Raw genomic sequence first — 23940 nt, forward strand, 5'->3', positions numbered from 1 at the left:
TTAGTGGGATTTTTGCCCAGTGGGAAATGGGCTAAAGACACATGTTGACCTCTACCATGGCCATTATGAAGCTCAGCCTTCTACAGGCAACTTACAGGGAACGAGGGCGGTTGCGGGCTGGAACAATAACAAGAGCAGGCACTCTCCCTTGCTTTACATACTTAATGACTTTGCCCTCCATTAGCCCTCAGAATTAAGACAGATCACCCCTTCAGATCAGCTCAATCCCTCTTCACTCCATTTCTGCTTTCACCCCCTCCATCCAGCCTTCCTCCTCACTATTTTTTACGCCTGTTTCACTTATTTTCCTCCCCCTCTACTCCCCTCAGCTCCCTTATATATAACCTTATCTGCCTGTTAACAGCTACATACAGCATAGCTGGAGGAGTGTAACACCTCACTCAGAAATTTAACAGCAACAACATAGAGTGATTCAGGAGGAAAGTCTGTTAAGGTCAGTCCAGACGGCTTAAGGAAAGGAGCTGACAGGGAACAAGCCACCAACAAGCTGTGACTGTTTTGGAAAATACAATGCTTAAGCTGAAAAGGCCAGCTGCTGAATGGAAAGTGTGTGTATGACATGAAGGAAAGCTGCTAGCTGTGAAATATATGAGAGCTGAGCGATACACTTTTGTGTTTGTGAGTGCCTCGAGGAAATACTTTGGACTCTGGTGTGCTTCCACGTATATATGATACGATAAAAATAATACTTTTTGGCTGCAGGTTTACAGGCTACACACAGTCTATGCATGTGTACATATTATCCTACCCTTGAGATGAGCTCTCCGACCATGCCGGTCCATGATCCATTAGCCCCAGGAACCCCGTACAAGCCGTCGCCCACCAGCCGGATGCGGTACTTGAACTTGAGAATATCTGCAAGCTCCTTCAGCATGTCCACGCAGAAGCCTTCGTAACGATCGTTTCCTTCCAGGTCTTGGTGGTTCTGCCGCAGCATCACGTATGGATTCTCCTGAAAAACACACACGGTTTGCGTCTTAGGGTGCTTTTACACCTGTAGTTTGGATAATTTGGCCAGAACTAAGGGGAAAAAAGGATACGTTGCATTTAGATCTGCTCCATTTTCTGTTCACACTGACATTTTACAAACAAACCAAGAGGAGTAAACATTCACTTATACAGACTGACAGGTAACTAGTTGATATCACAGCTCAGGCGAACGTACTCCTGCATCATCTGGACTCACAAATCTGACAGAAGGTCATGCAGCAGAAGAAATAACTGATAATAAACATTATCTCAGCCATGCTTAAGCCTTGAGGGAATCATGCATTTGGTTGTGTGTGTGTGTGTGTGTGTGTGTGTGTGTGTGTGTGTGTGTGTGTGTGTGTGTGTGCGTGTGTGTGTGTGTGTGCATGTATGAGTGTGGACAAAACTGAAATCCATAAAAAGCTTGATCTCATTTTGAAGCTACATCGATTTCAAATGCGTAAAAACCCATGTAATCACATGAAATATGTGAAACACATGCTTTGCACATAAGTTCATGTGGTTTTGAAACAGTTTAATGGTGTTTTGTGTAAATTCCTATGTGAAACCTATTTCAATATGAGGTCACATGTCTCTCCTATATGTGACCACATAATACGTGTTCACATGTAAATCCATACCTCATAGGTTATGAACTACTTAAGTTAGTCATGTTTTAAGATAATTTAGTTAGGTTAGGTTTTGCTATTTCCGTCACCAGCTTGACTAAGGGATGGGGTGATACCACACCCCAAAGTTTCAAAAGTGTTTTTTTAGTCTGACAGGTTGGTTTTTTTTGCCTTAATATTTGTACTTCTACCAAAAGTAAGCAGGCTATGTGATGCATTTTTTGTGGTTGTTTTAATTGTGTTTATTGTCAATATTTTCTTTGTTGTGCTGTTGCCGATAGACAAAGTAAATATCATTAAAATTCCAGTTATTAATGACATGTAGCAAATATTTGTGGCTATCCTTTAGTTATAAAAAATACATTCATCCTCATAATTATATCACATTTTTCATATATGGCGCATCTTACAGGAAAACTATCTGCACTGTACAATGTGCAATGGCTTAGTCAAAAATAGACAAGGTGTGTATTTTTCTCAGCTTCTGAGATGCTTGATGAAACACGATGCGGCGCATCTGCTGAAATTACAAGAATTGTCCAGAGCGGCTGCAGCTTGCACGGCCACTTGGCAAAGATCTGCACTCTAGTGAGTGCAGTTTTCAAGCTATTATTTTTAGACTGCAAATCAGCTGCACATTATGAATGATGACTAAAGGCAGAGACAGGACAAAAAGAAGGCACCTTGTATGGAAATGATTTGGGGTTTATTACTGTGGGATCGCTGTTTCACATTCTTTAATGGACTTAATAAACTGACAGTTCATTACTGAAGGAGAAACAGAGTCAGATACAAGCACTTAAACAGCTTTTTAAGCAGGGCAAGTACCTGTGCTAATGTGTATACTTGTTACCATGGTTACCCAATGATTAGCATAAATAATCATAATCTTTTACAGATCAATTATAAGATCACGGACAGATTTCGTGATCAGAAGATGGATTCATTAGTAGTCTGGCTTTTGAAATCATACTTAGATCATATATCTGCTATTATAAATTCCTGTGGTTGGTCCATTTGTTTGTACACCACAAAAAACAAACAAACAAACAAAACAAAAAACAAACAAACACCAGAGTCCGCTTGGAGCTTTACCAAGATCTACCTTTTCCGACGATCTCAGTTCGATTGTTTGGTTCAAACCAGGACTAAACTGACAGTTTCCACACCGGTCAAAATGAGCTGCACTAAGCTGGCAAAAGGACCTAAGCTAAACAAACCAAGCAGGTCAGGCGTAAAAACAACCTTCCTCAACACATCTCCAATTGATTATCTAAAAATGTTTGTGTGGCAAAGCAACACAGAGAAAGATACTGACAAACTGCACTATTTAGTTTATTTGTCACAGACAGTCCTATACAGCCTGTGAAAATAAAAACTGTTCAATGTGTATGGAAGACTAAAAGTCAGGATATTTTAGACTCTGTTGCTTCAGTTTTGCTGATTCTTTTTAAAAAAGCCTCCACAATTTTCCGCAAGAATACTACTAAATTGCTGCAGTGCCTCTTTAATGTTTGATGTGATTGCTTTACAGAACCTAACGAAAGAGTTCACATCAGAAAGAATAATGGAGGCATCTCATTCGTCCTCTGAAGGTCACAGTTCACATCAGGTTTACTGCCCTCCATGAACACTGAGATTTGTGGATTTGAAGACACTAAAAGCCAGACACTAAAATCAGGGACAGACAGACATGTGCTAATCTGCTACATCCAGCAGAAAATGGATAAGAAATAAAAGCACTTTTCCTCTCTCTCTCACACACGCACCTATTTACAACCTGTCTTTTAGAGAACCAACTCTGTGTTTGGCTGTCTGTTTATTTATGTCTTGTTTTGTCATTTAGTTGATGCTGTAGGAAGATTTAAAGAGCCCTGCAGTGATGTATTTTGGAGCCACCCTTATTGTGCTATTTTTCAAATAATGCAACTGTCAGACTGGTGTGCTCGGGCTCCAGTACATCATAAAAAAAGACAGCATTATGTACCACTTTGCTTTTGCTCTCTTGCTGCACTCAGGTTGTGAATACACACAAACCAACTTAGTTTGGTGACATGACATCAGATAAGAGTGATTAACAAGCCTGAGCGTTCTCTCGTGCTGATACTCTCCACTTCTGATACAAACAAAACAAAACAGTTATCTTTGTCATTGCAGATACAAGTTTTATTGAGTTTATGTCTTTATGCAAAAAATATACTAGCTCTCATATCTTAACCACAAGGTTGTTCAAAAGATTGTTGACTCTTTGTGCCGACATAAATGCGTACTGCAGAGTGTGTATGACTCACCTCAGAGCTGGCTGCGTAAGCCATTCAAAGCCACTGTGACAGCGATCAGGAGGTGAAAGCAAAAGCAGCGGTGTTATATTTTGAGAACTGAAATAGAAGTGAAATTGTTTTGTCATCGGCACAGCTGGAAATATCTTTTTTGTGCGGTGGCTGTTTTATTGGCCATTGATTTGCCTCACGGAGACAGTTACAAAAATAGTGGTTCCACTAAAATCAGGAATGTTTGAGAATTGCACATCAGGTGGCCAAACTGTTACTTTGTCTTGCCCTGTTGTCATCGCAACCCTGTGGTTCCACCTGTAGATGTGTAGAGGCAGAGGTGTTCAAAACACTTTGACACCAGATTGGGTACCTTTGTCTCTTCTCACTACATCACTGGACGGTAGAAGCCGCAGCCTCCTGTTCTTCTGTGATAAGACAAAGAATAAAATGACTACTGATCAACTCTGCACCTGGAATTTGCATATGGATTCAATATATCTAACCAGGCTCATAGATTAATGAAACAGACATGCTGTAAAGCAACAATAACCTGCAGCGTGTTACAGAGAGGAGTTGATGACAAAAACTTTTTTACGAGATGCTTCACTGTGAGATTATGTGAGCTGCACACGTGCAAGTTTGGTAATATTCTTTTTTTTTCTTATTGACACAAATAACCCTGTATGACTGGGTTATTGGAGTATCTTGCTTATGTGTTTGAGCATGTAAACACCATATACCTTTTAAGTGAAACCCAAATATGCTAGGAGTGCTCCAAAAGAACCTGGGATGCATAGAGGGAATATGATTAACTCTATTTCTCTGTGCTCATGTAAATACCATATCCTGAATATAATCATAAACAAGATAAGCCTCATAAATTATTCATGTCCATGTTTCTCACTGCCAACAAATCTCACGGACAAAACCAATAATGAATTAATTCAACTTCCAGGTTGTTATAGTTGAGTAAATCTAGTAAAACTAAAAACTAAAACTAGTTCTTAAAAAAAGCACTTGAATCCACTGAAATAAAATAAAAGACAATAAGAAACAAGAATAAAAGAACAAAAAATAGCTTAAATTATATTATATTATGTTGTATTATATTATACCTACAAACCAAATAAATAAATAAATAACAAATGAATACAAATGTTCACTAAATATCTTTAGTTTTAGTCTTTGGTCAAATTTGTCAACACAACAAGCAATAAATCTGTACTCAAACTAATAAAACATAGTCAAACTAAACATTTTTAAACAACTAAAACTAAACTGAAATGAGTAAACTGCTGAAAAATAACTGAATTTAAACTGAGTTGAAAATAAAATTTGAAAACGAAATAAAAATAAAAGCTAATGAAAAATATAAAACCAAATCTGATATCGCCTAGCTTGTTTCTATGTGCCATAGATTTTCAAAGTATTCCAAAAAACACTTAAAACACACCAATGGGCAAATTCTGTTGCACTAGGTTACATGTTCCCTCATAACATTGAACATGGCCCCTGCTCTTTACTTTGAGTAATTGCATTTATATAATACTGATTTGTTGTCCTAATCACACTGTGCTGGGAGTTGGTGCCTGGATCAGGTTCACAAACGGCATTATTCAAAGAAGTGCTGCATTTTTGTACCCCACACAGAAGCTGGAGGGGTGGTGAGTGTACAAAGTGCTAGACTGTGACACTGAGGTGTCATCTGTCTGTGCTTAAGTTTAGGCAGCAACAGCACTTTAGTTGAGGTCAGGAAAAGATTGTGTTTTTGTTTGAATTTTTTAACCTGGACCCGATTTTGCCACATTTTTTGCGTTCAAGTGACGAATGGAGACAGTTTGTAAAACACTTCAGTGTTGAGAGAGACCAGCAGTGAAACAGGCTGTTATGTAATTCCCATGGGCAATACTGCACCATGAATTTACGTCCTTTAAAAGTGCTTGTTTTTGCCACTGACAGACTCAGATCATTATTAGAAGTATCTGACAACATCACAGTAAGAACCTGATTGAGGAATGAAACCCATTTCCTTGCCTTTCATTAATCTGTTTGTTCTTGTGACCAAGTAGATTTGGGAGATGTGACTTGTTGCAGTGAACACAACAGTGGAAATGTTAGTGATTGTTGGAGAGAGGAGTGCCAGGAGGAGTTTATTTTGCTCAGCTTAGTGTTATCTAAAAATGTTCTATGCAATGGATGAATATTTAGCTGATTTTGACCATGTGGAAAGTGTGCAATATTTAAGAACAAGGTTTCTCCTTGACTGAGACTTGGTTACACACATTAACAAACAGACCAGATCAGACAGGTAGAGAAAATTTTGTCATTTCTCTGTAGGATCCTCTCATTAGTTCATTTGTCACTTAGACATGAAAACATGGGGGAATTGTGTGCGGGTTAAAAAATAGAGAAGTTTCCCTTTAAGTCACTCTGCACTTTTTCAATATTAAATTAAAACTCTCCCTAACTTCAACCAAGTATGAGCTCCTGAACAATTCATAAAAAAGTGTTATTATGTTGTAATTGATTCGAGTGGACATCTTATTACAAAGGTGAATACTGTACTGTAGGTAATAAATACATTATGTTGTCAGTGAACATGCCTTATGTAACCTTGTGTTTCATTAAAATGCTGTTGCAGATTAGCAGTATATAAAAATGATGCAAATCTGTGGCTGAAAACTGCCTTCAACAAAGTTTTGTGCTAAAAACAACAGAAGCAAGCTCTTTGAGAAAAATATTTTCCTTTGTAAAATATGAAACTACATATTACTGAACCTCTTTTAAAGATTTACGTCTCCAGTAGGAACAATTGGACTTAGAGTTGAGGGTCACAGAAAGTTTGAAAATTTTGAAAAACAAACTAAAGCTTTGTTGATTTTAGCCTTTTCTTTGGATTTACTGAAAATAACAAAAGTGTAGCATATAATCAGCCTTTAAGCCTTTTGTCCTTTGTAGTTGGAGAGAAAACAAAACGCTTCCTCAGCTCAGGGTCAGTCAAGTTTTCATCCAGTTAGTGCCTCCATATACTAATCTATAAAAGTAAATCTGTCCATCAGTTAATCAGCTCCTTAAAACAGCCATATGCCACCTAACATCAATGCATGCCGTAGGCCTGCCATTGCTTCAGCACACATTAGGCACAATATAAATACTGATTACATATCTCACAGACTGCTGAAGCTTTTACATCACAGCCTTGCTGTCAAGTCAGACTGAGTTAGACTTTTTTACTTCCTTGCAATTTCTGCAGCATTATTACACAGTTCGGCTTTCATAGACTTTTTGTGCATAACAGAATCCGAACGGGGGGAAGAAATGACGAGACACACAAACTCGCTACAGTCACTTAACTGCTCTTCACACAAACAAAACAGAGACCCAGTAAGATGACTCAATATATGTATTTTCAATTATATATTTCTGGCACTTTTTTTTGTTTTTCATACTGAGAGAGAGACAAGAAAGGCAGGAGAGAGAGGATAACATGCAACAAAGGCTTAGTGGCGCAGGCTCTATCTAGTGAGCTTTCTGGAGCAACCCCCAACTACAATACTCAATTAAGCAAAAAAAACCACTTAATTTACCTTCCAGCTTCTTGTTGATTTATGTGTGTCAAGAGTGGTAAAAGCATTCTATAACAAATGGCCGCCATCATTAGGAAGCTCAATCTCTTAGGGTAGAAATATTGCCTTTGTATCTTGTTTCCCTCCATCCCTCTGTGTTGACCTGCTTGAGTACAGACTAATAAAATCAGACCTGGCAGACATCCATCAATCTCACAAGTAAAAAACCCAACAGCAGTCAGGACTGCAGGGACTGTCTGACTGGTTATCAAGTCAAAATCTTTTTTCTTTTTCTCTTCTCTTTACTCTCCTGCTTTTTTATTGTCACTTTTCCTTGGTTTCAATTTCTCTCTCTTTTTCTGAGCTACAGTCACTCTATAAAAATGTCCAGTCGAAAATCGTCTATTAACCAGATCTGTGCTGGGTTGCGGAAATGGAAACACATCCTGTATTAAAAGTTGATATATCTGCAGCAGTTCATACTCATCCAAAAACTTCCACCAAACCCTGACATAAAAAATCACTGAAAGAACAACTTCTACTAGAAGCCTTCTGTGAAGGTGAGAACAAAATCATATAAAAATAACTATATAAAAGTATGAAAAGTCTATACATGGGTATGAAAGTGCTGTCTTCCATGAAGGCAAAATCACAAGGAAATTCCATCTACCTTCTTTTGCACAACGCAGCAAAACAGCAATAAAGCTATGAGTTTGAAGCTTTAAAGAAATGCAGACTTTTAAAGCAGCCTCTTATTCCCAGGCCATGAGGAGTCTGGCTGTGGACTGATAACTTTGGAGGAAGAAGCACACTCTTACATACACACAAGCAAGCACACGCACACACACATGGAGGCGCAAAGCGGCAGGTGCACCAGTGGGTGTTGTTCACATTCAACTTCACACACAACAGCAGAGTTTCCCCCTTTTAAAACCTTGGGGTGTTCGAGATGTCTTCACACAGCTCTCCTCGCTTTCCTCAACTGTTTTCTTATCCTTAAAAACTTGCTCTCCAGAGCTCAGCAAACTGGCAGCTGAGATATAATTCTCTCACAGGGTTTGGTGGTTGGTGTTTGAAGAAGAGACACAAAAGCTCTGACAATACTCAGAAAAATAAAAAGCCATTAGAAAAAGGGCCAGGTCATGTACGTTTTTTATAAAGCAATTCCGACAAAAGGTTTTGTGCTTGATAGTAAACAAATTACATAGAATGAAGAGACAAAAGGCTAACTTCAAGAAATGGGGACAGATCTTCTGTCTGTATGTGCAGATTCAGGTGCACATGCCTCAGTGCCACTGAGCCCGTGTGCCAGCAAATCTGCCCCTGCTTTTATCGGCCGGCTCTGTGTGCACTGTTGAATCCTTAACGGTGTGAGAGGATATGAGAGCACTCAGTAACACATGGTTAGTCTGCAGGAAAACTGAGAGAATGGCCGAGAGAGCTGGAATTGACAAAGGCTGAAAGTGGCTTTTGCAGAAGAGACATAAAGCAGGTTTCAGGCATTTACAAGAAAAATGGGTCTAGACTTAGGATTTAAATATTGAGACAGTATGATTCTTTAACAATGGCCGAAAGTTGGCACCAAAGACAGATGTCCCTACAGGTAAAACTCCATTTCAGTTCTTTCAGAAACAAGGAGTAACAAGGAGTCCTGACTTTTTTTGAGTACTGAGCATGAGTAGAATTAGTTTGAAACCTGAGCAATTTGGCTTGACTTCTGTCAAATACATGCGAAGAAGGAAATGAGCAACAAAACAAAAACAATGAAAAATTACCTGGAAAAAGGACTTACACTTATAATATTTCTGTTACATAAATTTAAATATGTATTTTTGATAATAAGTATATTTTTTTTCCTAGCTTTTCTCCCCCTAGCTTTTTAAAAATAATTTTCTAATCCTACTCATAATCCTACTCCTGCACACATTCATTACCCAGTGCTTATTGCCCCTTCTCATGTTTTTGAAATAAATCAAGCCAATTTGCGCAGGGATAGAAAGTTCGAATAATTGCAACAGGCATCTGAAAACAGTACAAGAAAAGTGATGTCGCTTTAGGCTTCAAAGGGTTAAGTAACACCCAAGGCTGGATTTTCTAGTGATGTAATAACCACCTGTATTTACATGAAGCTGAGAAATCTTTCACTCCAATGTGCGACATTGGCTTTGTGTGTGTGTGTGTGTGTGTGTGTGTGTGCGCGCACACGTGTGTGTGCATGTATGTGGGTACATTGTGGTTCTATTCTCAGATCGGTATTTTGTTTTGAATTTGGAATTGCACATGATAAAATGCTTGTCAGAAAATATGTGTATGTGAAAATATATATGTGAAAAAAATGTTTAAAATGTGCAAATTGAATTAACAGGGTCTCTATCTTCACCTTGGTGAGAACAGCCAAATTACAGCCTTTTACACCTATTCCTTCTATGTGTAATTATGGATCCCACTGTGTGCTGTTATTGGCTATTATTCGTCAAATCACTACGTCAAGGCTGGAGTCGGTTGGGATAAGCGCAAAGAGGTCATGGTTAGTGGTAGCACAAGCCAATGCGTGATTTTCTTTGAAATCAAATTGGTAAATTTACAAGAAAAAACTCATTTTGCTTGACGTAGTAGAAGCAAAACAATCCGCTAAGGACATAATATGTACCAGAGGAATGAGTCAAGGACATTACTTAAACACAATCTTATTTTCAGTTTTTAGAATGTAGGCTGCTGAATGCTCAGAATAGCTGAATAGACCCATTTGTATTAACATTATATTAAGATGTTACTAGGATGCCCAGGACGATACAACGAAATACAAATAACTAATGTGACTATTTACACCTGGGTGTATATAATGTAGGTGCAATTTTGCATTGTTAGCTATAGACACCTGCATGCTAATAGCATTTGCTTTCAATTCATTCCTCTGTTCTGACATAATCACATCAAACATCATCACGACAGGTCAAAGTGCAAGGCTTGGGGTCAGTTCATGGGTTGGATATTTAGAAATTTGCCAGGATAGTTTTATTAAGGATTTCCAGAATTTTGCAATATTGCTATCGCAACAATTCACACAATTTCAGGCAATCTCTATACAAACTTGCAATTTTGTCCAATAACTGCAGCTGTACTGAAAATTTGACTCATTTTGTGGTATGGCTGCGCACAATGTATTGATCCACTCAGCCCCCCCTTTCTCGCTCTCTGTTTATCATGAGACTGCTGCTGCCAAGGTAACTTTTTGCAGTACACCAAGGTTTATGAATGGGTTTAATGTCATATTATAGCCATTTGCCTAAAAATATCATAAGTTGCGTCATAATTTTTTTTGACATTTTTGGCCACAACAGTTACAAGAAGCCAGCAAAATCCTGGAAGGAGTGATGAAATTCCTTAGATTTAAAGAACTTCTGTTGCAGGGGTATAGCTTTGGGAATGGAGTTTTTTGCCAGGTAATGATGACGGAAGACAAGCGGACACACAATTTTCCCAGGGGATGTGACTGCCATCAACAAAGAGACTACTCAAAGTCTAAAACTGTTTAAAATGAATTATTAGAAATGCAGTTGAGAGAGGAATTGTGTGTGAGACGAGGGAGCGCATGTTATTTGAAATAACGGCAGATGGAACCACTGATGTAAGTACATGAGCTGTTTTCCTGTAGCTCCTGTGAGCTCCTGCACATACATAAACACACTTTACGCTTTGCAGCATCCCTCAGCAAAAATATGTTTCTGTGTGCATGGTGCATTGACAAAGAGAGGGGGCTGGTGACTTTAAGTGTGTTTCTGTGAGCAAAGACCACACAACCAAGAGAATGTTATCTTAAGAAAGCAAATAATGTGTTTTCCTATTACATCTGTGTGGCTACTGAGGCTATTTAGACATTATATCACTAAGACCTAAACAGCACCTGTAACAAACTCAATCATTGATCACAAACACACAGTATTGGTCTTGCAGAAAAGTGATAATCATTTCTGTGGCTGCCTTTTTTCTCCTAGAGGTGTGTGTAAAAATTGAAGTGGGAGGATGATGGCCATGTGTAGCTGTAATGAAACTACCCTGCAAGGCTAGGCGAACATGTCAAACACACACAAACGCTTAGAAGAAAGCAACCATAAACACTGTAAGTAGTGCAATCACACGCACGCACGCACGCACGCACGCACGCACGCACGCACGCACACACACACACACACACACACACACACACACACACACACACACACACACACACACACACACACACACACACAGGCTCCCAGGCCAGTGCTACAGGTAAGGAATTCTTATGGAGGGTTTCAGCTGTGGCTCGTCTGCCGCCCACAAGCGAGATAACGGCGACACGGCAATCACACCATGATGAATGAGCTGTGATAGGCACTGAAAATTGCTCCTTGGTGGCTTCCGAAGTTTGGTCCAGGGACTCTATATCTCCAAAGTGAAATCAAAGCTTTGTGCTTGGCCAATTCTTTCTTTCACACCCTCTTTCTGTTGTGAAAATATTGTCTCATTTGTGCTCCCCTTCATCCCAAACATACACCCACACACACGCGCACACACACACACCCACACACACGTGCGCACACACACACACACTCACACACACAAACACACTCACATCTCCACCTCCCCTTGCGCCCTTTCCCTCATGTGTGAAATGAACCGTTCCATCTGAATCCCAATCAGTCTCAATGAGGCCAGTGAGTTGTTCAGTGGCAAAATATGGCAATATGTCCTTCTCTCATTCCCACATCTCCACCGCTGATAAGCTAGCCACTCAGGCTAACACATTGGGCAAATTGCCTCTGCTTACAAGCTGTTTTGTGTGTTATCGTCTGATTTATTGGCGAGGAGGAGGAGCTTGGCGAGTGACAGGTGTGAGTGTGTGCGCAACTTTGTTAAGCGTATATCGAGGGATGAAGTAAGGCATGAAACACGTGCAGCTGACTGAAGAGCTGAAAAGCTTTATGCAGTTCCAACATGAACCCATTTATCATCTTTGATGTGACATCAAAGCGTCTGTGAAACAGAAAAGTTGAGCTCATGAACAGCATTGTATTCCTGGAAATAAATAGCTCGCACACGCAACAACCTGACAATCAGATAAAGAGCAGTTGTGCTCGAAATATCAACTATGTGTAATAGATAAGTGGACACGGGAGCCCTGCAGTGTGCCATGTAAAGGGAAATAAGCTGCTTTTTTTTTTTTTTTTGCACTTTATCCTTTTTTTTATTTATGAAGCTTTAATTTACATAAAAAACATATAAATATGCAGTGGACTTGAAACAATAATGTGTTCCAAAAATTTGAAAGATGGTGAAAGAAACATTGCAATAAAGTATATATATATATATATATATATATATATATATATATATATATATAAAATAAACTGAGCAAAGTTGTAGCGACGTGTCTACATTGCCTGTAGTTTGACATGTGTCTCAGTTCCTTGGACAAACTGTCATGTGGTACAATGCAAATGGTTTTACTCGCGTCACTGTCCTGTTGACACAGTCGAAGTTCACCATTCCTCCTTTACAATATTACAAAATCTTCAACATTTACATCAAGATGTGAGTCAACAGCATATGACTCACCACAGACGATGTTAATATGCTAATAAATAGAACCAGGAGTTCTTTTTACTATATATGTTGACATTTATAGACTAAAAGCCTACACCAGCATCTGAATCCTGCTCTCTGCACATTTTTCCAACGTGGGCTGCATATGATAATTTTTCTGAAACTAATATTACCGCCTTGTGGCTGTACACCTCCGCCAACCAGTCATGGTGCAGTTTTAATCCATGTCTGTACCGACTCATACAATATATGTAGTGAAGACTTGGAAGGAATTTAATAAAAGGTATGAAGCGCAATTTTTGGCTCAATGTGGGTCTTCCACATACATCTTCAACCCAGCAGCAAAAAAAAAATCAATGCAATCAGCACAGTTTCAAGGTGGGCACCCATTCAGTGTCTAACCAAGTATCTCTCATTCTGTTCCTGAGATATGGCATTGAGTAATGGACAGAAAAGGGTTTTTGGAGATCATTATGACGTTACAGTAAAGATGACCTTATCTCCGAATTTTTTATTCATTAGATTTTTGTTTAAAATGTTGTTATAATTAGTCTATGAATCCTTGAGAAATAGCTAAAAAAACATGTTTTGTGAGGTCACAATGAGCTTTGACCTTTGACTATTAAATTCCACCACAGTTCATTGTTGAGTCCAAGTGGACGTTTGTGTGATTTCCCTCAAGGCGTTCCTGAGATATGAAATTCATGAGAATGAGATTGATAACTCAAAAACGTAAACCAGGAGCTCTTGTCAAAATACCGTAGGTCTTTAAAAGCTTGTTGTCTTTGTACCTCATGTCTGCACTTTTGCTGTTTTTAATAGGGATTTTTAAACATCCTTTAATAATTGATTTGACCTTATATATCTTATCTCTTTTCTCCTTTATTGTAAATCAGTATTGTTTATGTTTTTGTATTTTATTACTCTGTAAAGCACTGTAGGTTGCCCTGTTGTATGAAGTGTTCTATACAAATAAAGCTGCCTTGCCTTTTTTACACTGCCCACTTGATCCAGTGATGACTGCAAACTTATTCTTAAACTTGATTTTAAATAATTTTAATAATCTTTTTCTGTCTTTGCAACTCTTGTCTGCACCGATGCTCTTTTTACAGAAAAACTGTAAATCATTCAGTAATTAATTTATGTCTTTAATCTTTTAATATAAATCTGTATCCTTTATTATGCATTCGATTGATTTGCTCTGTAAAGCACTTTCAATTGCCGTGTTGTATGAAATGTGCTATACAAATAAAGCTGCCTGCCTTGCCTAAAAAGTATGCAATACTTAAAAACATCTCTCTCAAGCTCTATTTGATTCTTGCAATGTCCAAAAGTGTTCTCTATTATCCCAATGCTGTCTTTATGAATCAATGTGCTGAGACCACAAAAAACATGCAAAGGAACAGACTTCTTGGAGAGAGATTGGGGAGGCAGTGAGCGGCAGCCAGCAGGAGGTTATGACAGATTGTCCACTTTTTGTGGCCATTCAGAACAGCTTTGAACTTTTCTGCGTTAAAACTTACATACATACTGAAGCTCTTACGCACTTTTCATTAATATAAGAATTAGATGTTTTAGGTGCCCTGCATGTTTGGTGCCATCTAATTTTTCCTCCAACAAAGCATATAAATCATGCAGAGTTATTAAGTTTTCTTGTTTAGATTTAGTTAGTCGGAGCAGCAATTTTGAGTGACAGTATTGTTGTTTTTTTTTTTACTTATATAAATCTTTTACTTGTGTTCATTTAATTGTGTTGAAATGTCAGCTGTTTATATAAAGCCTTTAATGAAGAAAAGCATGTATTTCATATTTCATAAGCTTGCACGGAGTCACAGATTGTTGATCATTAATAAGGCGATTAAAGAATTTGCCTTAAAACGGTGTCCCTTGTAACAGGAGTGAGGGTAGTGAGAAGCAGCACTCACAGGATCTATATTTACAACGGAGGCTGAGAATGGCTGACATGGTGAATTATTAGCTCCTGCTGATGCACTGTGATGTAGCCTCATCTGAAGTACTCAGGGCAAAACAATCGCACAGCAGCGGTTCCTCTGATCCCATGAGGACTGAGTTTGGATCTGAAAATACAAAATGGGCTTTTGATATGGTAATTGTCTGTCAACCACCAGAATGTCGGCCACATTAGATCAGCCGAGGAGCTGAGCTAATAAAATGACACGGACCGCTGTTGGTGTGAGCGTATCGGTGTGTTTACAGTGGTACTTACTAATATTGTTGTGATGGTGAGAGTCGTGTTGAAGAGGGTGTCTGTCACATTGATTGATGGAAGCTTTCTCTCCATGGACAGTCCATCTTCAGAGTGCCACAGGCCAATCTGCAAAGAGAGCACACACACACACACACACACACACACACACAGATCAGTCACTAAGACCATCAGCTGGAAAAGGCCACTAGAAACAATCTGTACTTAATTGCCTCCCTCCTCTCTAAAAGACAACAGTATGACCTTCACAAAAGACCGTGAGACAGTGGAAGCAGTGGACAGATCACCATGTTATGAGACAAGGTGATAGCAGGAGTTAGAGAGCCTGCAGGGGGAAACAAAGACAACATGTGTGTGGCTCCTTGAGGAGCGAACGCGGGGCATGTGTTCAATCAGAGGCAACAGAATGCATTCATTAAACCAATTACTGGCAAATCCTGTGGCGCAGAGCCACATTCTCATTTTCATTACCACCTCACATGGTGTCTTTCCTCCCATCCCCTTTCAATCTGTCTCTGCTATCTCCTGTTTCATTCACTTATTTACTCGACCTAAGTTTGTCAATTCCCAAAACCATGACAACGCCCTCTGCAGACATGGGCATTTTGTAAATCCACTTTGCCTCTTGCTATTTTCAGGTAAACATTCATCTTTTTCACCTCCATTTTGCCATAATGGCATTGACAGGGAGAAAAAACCTTCGTGATTTGTGTGCTCTGACCTTGAAAGATTTACACGGCTCCTTTTCTGCAACCCTGGAGCTTATTAAAATCTCTGCAAGTACTGGATAAAGTGAAAAATGCAAAGTCGAACAGTAAAACGGAGTGTTTTCTAACCCAATTGCCAGAATAAATGTTGGCACTGTACTTTTCTGCTGTAACATTTGTACATGATAATGTAGCGGCTATGTTGAAACGTAACATTTCAACAATACTGTGCTCAAAGCTATAGTAGTTTACTTTTAGTAAAAAATAACTTTTATTCAGATTTTTTGAAACTATGTTAGCACAGCACTAAATGAGCTGAGGAGTCTCTAACGCAGCTGTCAATCATGTCAATCACAGCTTGTGAACTGCGGTCAAACTGTTGAACTAAGCAGTACTGATTAAATCAAGATTCTGTGACTGCATTGTCAATTTCTCATCTAAATCTGTTTTCAGAGACATATTTTAGTTTATTCTTTAGCTGTAAAATGACAAAGTTTCTGACCCAGGAGAAGAAAAAACAAAGTCTGCACACCAGATTGTGCTCCCATGAATATTTCACACATTTACCACCAAGTGACGATTTGAGCTACATGCTCTTCTTCATGTAGCTCGAAACGTCACAGAAGTGGTAATTGTTCCAAATATTTATGGGAGCATAATCAAGTGTGCAGACTTCTCTTGTATTATCTCTTGTCCAGCACCGAGTTTTTTGTTGTCTGGATGAGCATGCTTTTGTGAATTTTTTGTACAATTTTATGACCCAGCCACCTTGTTGGATAAGAGTACCAAGCACCACCCACCAGCCGGACCAATGTACTCATTTTACAGCTTACAGTGCACTAAAATACATCTGAGATGAGAAACAGGCTATGCAGTAAAAGACTTTTGATTCATATTCAATCAGCACTGCCTCGTTTGACAGTTTGCCTGCTGTTTACGATCAGGGACTGACAGCTGCATTAGAGACTCCTCGGCTCAGTTTGGTTGTTGCTGACTGTCCTGCAGTCTGATTCTAGCAAATGCCATTAAAGGCAGCAGGAGGAGCAGGAGGGACATGGCTGTCTCATGTACCTTCAGAATGTATTAACAGTTTTGGCATATATGACACAAGGATATCTTCACAAGATATCTTGGCTTTTCAACTATGGCTTTAACGCGTGTTTATGTTTAAGCACAAAAAACACTTGGTTATGGTGAGGAAAAGATCACGTTTTGGCTTGAAATACCCAACTTTGGTGCCACAATCAGGGCTGCAAAAGCAGCAACCGATTTTGGTGCTGTGACTGCTAGAAACGCGCTGAAATTGCTCACTTATTTCCATTTCAACAAGACACTATAATCTCAGCAAGAACGCACGCACCTTTCTAAAAAACAACTGGTTTTGTTGTTTGTTGGTCTTGAACAGGGTCTGCAGATTCGCAGTTGTCTTGCCTATGTCTCAAACCATCAACCATCCCTTTCACCTCTGAATGACAAAGTCAGCTTATATACATGTAATCACATATACTTTACCAATCTCATAACATTGATATGACACGTATGAAACACACAAATGTAATGTATCAGTGGTTTGCAAAAATGTACAATGCCAAAATGTTCCTCTGGTGACTGGGCTGGTTTTCATGTGACTATAGTTCACCTGTGCTGCGTGAGATCTTTATTATTCCCCTTCAAAATCTCTTTCCCTCTTTGCTGGTGATTATATGGTAAGAGTTCTGTGACTCTGGTGGCCTAACTATCAGCAAAACAATTTTACTTTCCTCATCACGGTGGCTTTATAAGCACATTTATGCGGCTGAGGCAGAAACACGCAATTTCAATGTCAGTAACAAACAGAGCAGTCACTTTATGTGTAGGCACAAGAGATAACCTCAAGACAAATCAAGATCATATGCAAAATGTATCTTTTTATTAGTTTGCGCAACTTATCTCCTGTTTAGATTTTAATATATATGAGGAATATTTGAAGAACTCGAGGTCATCCTGCCTACTGCGCTCTTGCTGAGATTATAGTGTCTTGTTGAAATGGAAATAAGTGAGCAATTTCAGCGCTTTCATCAAATATTCCAACCAGTAACAACCTGTGAGGCTCATTGAAAAACACAAAAATGACAATCCAAAACGCTCTGTTTTTGGTCATTTACATTCAAAGTCTGTAATCTACCTCATTATGTAAACATTGCCAACCCTCTCTTGACGACATGCGGAGAAATAATATCCCTTATCATAATAATCAACCTCCCTCAATTATGAATATTATATAGGAGGAGTAAATGAGAAAATACAGTGTCTCATTTCGCCCTGATACACTGTTGGTGTGTTTCAGTCCATGTCACGGGAATCAGTTCTTTGATCACATGCTGGAAAACCTTTGGGAATAGGATGAACTGTGGGAGGATAAGTGTTTGATATGGAAAAAAAAGAGGCTACGGTAAACAAAGCTCTCCCTTGGTCATAGTTTGTTTCAAGGCTAAATTGCCAAAATTCTCAAGAGATTACAACCCATTCATGTTGATCAGTGCCTGCATTTTGGAAGTCGCTTAAACCACCTCCTAACACTGATGATGCATTCTGATGTGAGATATATAAAAAGAAAAAAAGCAAGAAAAGAGAGCTCCTAGAATCAAAGATTTCCTTTGAGAGTGTATGATCAAAAAGATCTTGCCTCCCATTTCCTCTGGTGTACTTGTTGGGAGAAACAGCACCTTGCTCACACAAATAGACTACCAAACACCGCCCCCCCCCCCTCTCGCACAACACACTCCACACTCTGCTGATGACGGCCTCGAGAAACAGAGAGGGACAAAATGCGAACATACTGAGGCACGGCCAAAAATGGACCCCGGAAACATGGTGCACAGCAATCAGCGTACACAATCAGTTGTGGAGGCGCCTGTGAAGGTGGTGAGAGGTGGGCATCTGCGGCTTGGCTGGGCTCAGCAGGTGCTACCAGAGGTCTGAGCATGAGGGTGACTGAGAGGGTAATAGGATGGGGGTGGCACCGTTGACTCCTGCCCAGGAACAGGAGGTGGAGAGGGAAGAGGGAGATGAGGGAGCTGTGAGCAGGAAGGGAGAGGAGCATATGCTGGCGGGGGAGGAACTGGCCCTTTGGTGGCCGTGCCATCAACTCTCTTTGAGCTACGAGGGGGAGAAAATAGAGCTGTGAGTCACTCTGACTAACAGGAAGGAAGATGTATACATCAGCTAATGTAAGCAGGAAAGCACGTTTGGGAGCAAACACACCATGAAATTTATCAAACCGACTGAAAACCTTTAACGGTGTAATTATTCTTTGTATGACTTTATGCGATAAATTACATGTTTTGTTATTGATTTATGCAATGAAAATGGGAGGCTGCTCATTATATAGCACAAATAGGATAAAAGGATGACAACAGTGTCTAAAAGTTGGTGAGACACCAATGCACAACTAATTACACTGATGAAATATTAATCAGAGTGCAACACAGATGCCATTAATCTGACGGCCAGGGAAGAACATCAGTAATCCTACACGTCATTTTCCCTTATAGCTCATTTTGTAATAATTTTGTAGGTTTTGCAAACTCTAAAGTAAGGGAACCCCAACCGTCGCATTAATCCTGGTGAGGCAACAGTGTTAAACCATTGCATAAAACCTCATTATACATGCAGCACAACCCGAGAATCTATTGGACTCATAAGCTTTTATCATTGAGGGAAGAAGCTGCATATACCAGATTGTGTTTGTGCGGAACAATATAAATAGTTGTAACTTGGTGTTTCTCATTTGCAGTGTCATTAATTTGATATTTACACTGCAATTACAGCAAATAACTACTGTGCAGTACAGCTTCTGAATCTAGGAAATTCAAAGTTCAGACTGTTGACGAGCATGGTGCACTATTTATTTTACTGAGATACAGGGAGGCAGGGGGAAGGTATAATAAGAGAGAGGGGAATAAGAGAGGAGCAAAAGGGAAAAAGAAATGGAAAGATGCAGAGGAATGTCAATCACTTACTGAGTAGGGGTGGTGAGGCTGGCGAACAGAAAGAAAATCAATGAGAAAATATGAGGAGCAGCCAGCTAGGGAGCCAGAACATAAGGTGGGAAGAACAAGAGAAAGAGACAGCAACTGAGAGACAGAGAAGACAGAGAGAGAGGGAGCAAAATAAAGAGGAAGAGCTAGAGAATGAGGGAAAAGAGAGACAGGCGGGGGGGGGTGGGGTGGGGGGGGGGGGGGGGGGGGTATAGTGACAACAAGTGGAACGACGTACCCCTGTGAGGGATTACCCAGGGTTCATTCTGCAACCTGAAATTACAGCACGAGGAAAAGATTAGGGAGGCTGTTCAGTGAAGCGTCAGGATTGGCTGATTTTCCTGTCAGAAAAATGCCGTATCCAATAGGGTGTGGCGAGACTGTGCAGTGACAGATGCATCCATCATATATGAGAGAAGCAATAGCTACCATTATCAAGCATAATGTCATACAGCCCACTTACACCGAGGCTGAAGCATTCAGGTGTCACAGCGGTGCAAATGAGTCTGAGTCAGAAACGTGTGTGTGTGTGTGTGTTTGTGTGTGTCTGTGTGTGTCCCCTGGCTTGCATGCAGTGATGGAAGTATGGAAGTATTCAGATCATTTATTTAAGTAATTTAAGTAACTAAAACTACCCTGCAAAATTACCCTGGTACAAGAAAACTCCTGCATTATAGATGTTACTTAAGTTTAATTAAGTATAATTGGTGGAATGTACTTAAAATATTTTAAGTTCCCAATGCAGACAAATCTAAAAAAAAAAAAACCCCAAAACCTAAAAAATATTTTTAAAAAACCACCCCACAACCCAAAATATTTTTTAAAAGGGAGAAAAAAACACCCCAAACTTAAATTATTTTAAGAAATCACCCCCTAAAAAATCAAAATAATAAAAAATAGATTAAAAAAAAACACCCTAAAACTCAATTCTTTTTTAAAAAAACAGAGAAAAAACACCCCAATCTTAAAAAAAATTTAAAAAATTAAAAAAAGAAAAAGAAATAAATCCACATAAAAACCTGAAACTCATGAAAAAATAGCGTGAAATCACACCCGAAACTCAGAATTATTAAAAGAAATCAAAGAAAATAACTTAAGTTAATTAAAGTAATTGGCAAGTAATGTTTTTTGGAAGGGACTGATTGATCAAACAACTAATCATTGCAGCTGTATACTTGTATAAACAGTTTAGTGATTTAATTTATAACAAAAAATAATATTTTATGAACTCATTTTGTGTTTTTTAATGCAATAATTTTAATTTTTACAGTAGTAAAAACATTCAGATAAATGTAGTGAAGTAAAAAGTCTAATATTTCCCTCTGAAATGTAGTGGAGTTAAAGTATAAAGTAACATGAGAAGAAGACACTCAAATTAAAGTACAAGTACCTCAAATTCATACTTAAGTAGTTGGGTAATTTGCTATATTCCACCATGGCTTGCATGTGTGCATGTCTGTTTGTGTCTGCATGAGCATAATGTCCCTACTGAGCCTCTGAGGATGGAGTTTTATTGCTATTATTACAACATTATGCTATCTCGGCTTGACAAAAATATGCTGAAGTAGATGCAGTTTCTCCCCATCAGCGGACATTACCACCGGTTGAATCAGCAGCTACACCTGGTTAAAACTAAACAGAGGACGGTTGTATATTTCGAGCGCACCTTCTCTGCCTCAGAATGATCACACTGTTCAAATGATGAGCAAAGGCACTGTATTAGTGTGTGTTTGTGTGTGACTGTTGTGCGTGTTTTCTCTATGGAATAGTGAGTGGGTAAAATGGGCTCTCTTTGTGCAGAAGCTCTCTCTGGTATGACTCATCACCAACAGGAATGAGACTAATCAGGGTGGCGCCGTAGGCAAACTTCAGGGGCTAGACAGACACAGGTGGTGGTGTAGGTGGTTGGCACTGCCATACAGTAAAGAGAGGATTGGGGAAAGCACAGTCGTGACTCTGGAACTGATTGAAGTAAAAAGAGCCACAGACTTGTGGTGTTATTGCAATATTTTTGCTACTGTTTCCTGCTGGTCAAGAAGTCTCTCATCCCTGCTGTGGGGGAAAGCAAGCGTAGAAAAAGTTGACCTGGCGACACTTTTAAAAAGTATTGTTTTGTAAGTCTAAGTCGTGATGTGTACCATGGTTTGTTACTTCTGTGCACACACACAAATGCTTTGTCCTTATTTTAGATGGGGTAATTCATTCCAAAGCTAGTCTGCTCACTCATTATTTGGCATTATGGTGAATAATGGCTCTGCTTGTTCAATCCCCATAATGAGACTCAAACTCCGGGTTGAAGAGACGGTCTTTCGGCTGTCAGAGCGAATCTTCAAAGCAGCGCTGCATGTTCTCCAAGTGCTCAATCCCCTGTAGAGCAAACAGCACACAATGGATGCCCTCGCAGCCACAGTCCCCGCTCACTACTGACTGTCCAAATGTCTTCATCTCTAGTGACCATGTTAGTGGAGACGCACTCTAAACACTGGGGAAAGAGCAAGACCTTTCAGGGTGTGTTCCAGTACCAACTCGCTCATTATACCTCAGAAATTCTGATCCTTTTTTTCAGAGATGTTTTTCTTTATCTGAATTCAGAGTCTAAGGATGGAGAATGTTGCAAAATTTTAAAGCCCCTTGAGGAAAATTTGGGATTTGTGATAACTATTCCAGCTCTCCACTCATCTAAAAGTGTAATCTGGAGAAAAGTGATATGAAGTGCTAAAATCTTAAGGGTGATGACTGAGATGATGACATTTACATCAGCCAAAAAATGACTGGACATCACCACACTGTTTGATTCTGTGAGGTTGTGTTCATAAAGATCAGATGTTTACTTGGGGTCTTCTGAGATGGGGACATCATGAGTTCAACCCAGTTGCCAGAAGAAAATGTTGTTATTATACGTTTGTGCAAACCACAAATAAGTTACATTTGTACATTTCTCATACTTCATATTAGCGTTTATAAATTGATGTAATATGTAAGACGACCGTCATCTAGAGGTGGAGGGGATGTGGATTGGCATAAAACTCTGGCGAGAGATGCCTGCCAAGCTGCAGACCAATGTTTGACACCAACAAACAACATAACTGGTTGTGTTTTTACTGGTTTGTTTCTGGTGGCTTTTTAGTCCCCAACTGTGGGTGATTTTTTTTGCTAATTGTTGCTCTTCTCTGGTGGTTTTTCAGCCCCAAAATGGGGACGTGTTTTTTAGGGATCTGCCACTGTGTTTCCTGTGGCTTTTTTTGCAGGCAGAGCAATTATTTAGGGGCAAAAAGGTTGGGATAGAGGCATGACATCACCATTTTTCCTGTCAAAATTATGTCCCCAAAATGGAGTATTTTAAGCCAAAAAGTTATCTTTACCTATGCAAAACCATGTTGTTTTTGTGTTTGACCACAGGTTAATCACAACGGTGCTAAAATGTAACATGTCAATGTATCTGCTACCTGATAACATGCAAAATATAGCGTATCCATGGTTTGCAGAAATGGTTATGGGCAACATTTTTCTGGCGACACGGTTGGAGAGTGGGGTCAGGAATGACTTTTTGCTTGACAGTAGCATTGTGCCTATTTGCTGAAGTTTGAAAAGTTACTTTGACTTCACTGCATGTTTGAGGCCAGCTAATGTAAAAAGAAAAACTGTACAGTGTGTGCGGTAGATCAAATGTAAGTTGTTTGTGGAATCTTGTTAAGTTGTAAAATAATAATAAAACAATGATCACAGAACATGATGTCAAATGGGAACCATTCAAACAACTTAACAAGACTGCCGGGAGGACAGTGTGCGAGTATGAACCAGTGTGCAATCAGCCTAGAGAACAAATAAAACTATAAGGTTACAATGCATCTACGGTTGCTCTGAAGCTACATTATATATCGAGAGCCTTGGTAGGATTTCAAGGGTGCACTGTGCACACTGATAAAAACAGAGACACGGAGGC

General features: G+C 39.4%; 1 protein-coding gene across 1 annotated transcript in view; it reads right to left on the reverse strand.

The window, feature by feature from the left end:
* The window catches only part of grik4 (glutamate receptor, ionotropic, kainate 4), a 194856-nt gene that overhangs the window by 27486 nt on the left and 143430 nt on the right, over positions 1–23940 (reverse strand). The window contains exons 10-11 of the mRNA XM_042486419.1: positions 15272–15379; positions 770–973 (exon numbers count right to left, since the gene is read on the reverse strand). Coding sequence (XP_042342353.1) covers positions 770–973; positions 15272–15379 — 312 coding nt within the window. The remainder of the gene's footprint in view (positions 1–769; positions 974–15271; positions 15380–23940) is intronic.

Source organism: Plectropomus leopardus, chromosome 5 (assembly GCF_008729295.1).
Source record: "Plectropomus leopardus isolate mb chromosome 5, YSFRI_Pleo_2.0, whole genome shotgun sequence".
Taxonomy (NCBI): domain Eukaryota; kingdom Metazoa; phylum Chordata; class Actinopteri; order Perciformes; family Serranidae; genus Plectropomus; species Plectropomus leopardus.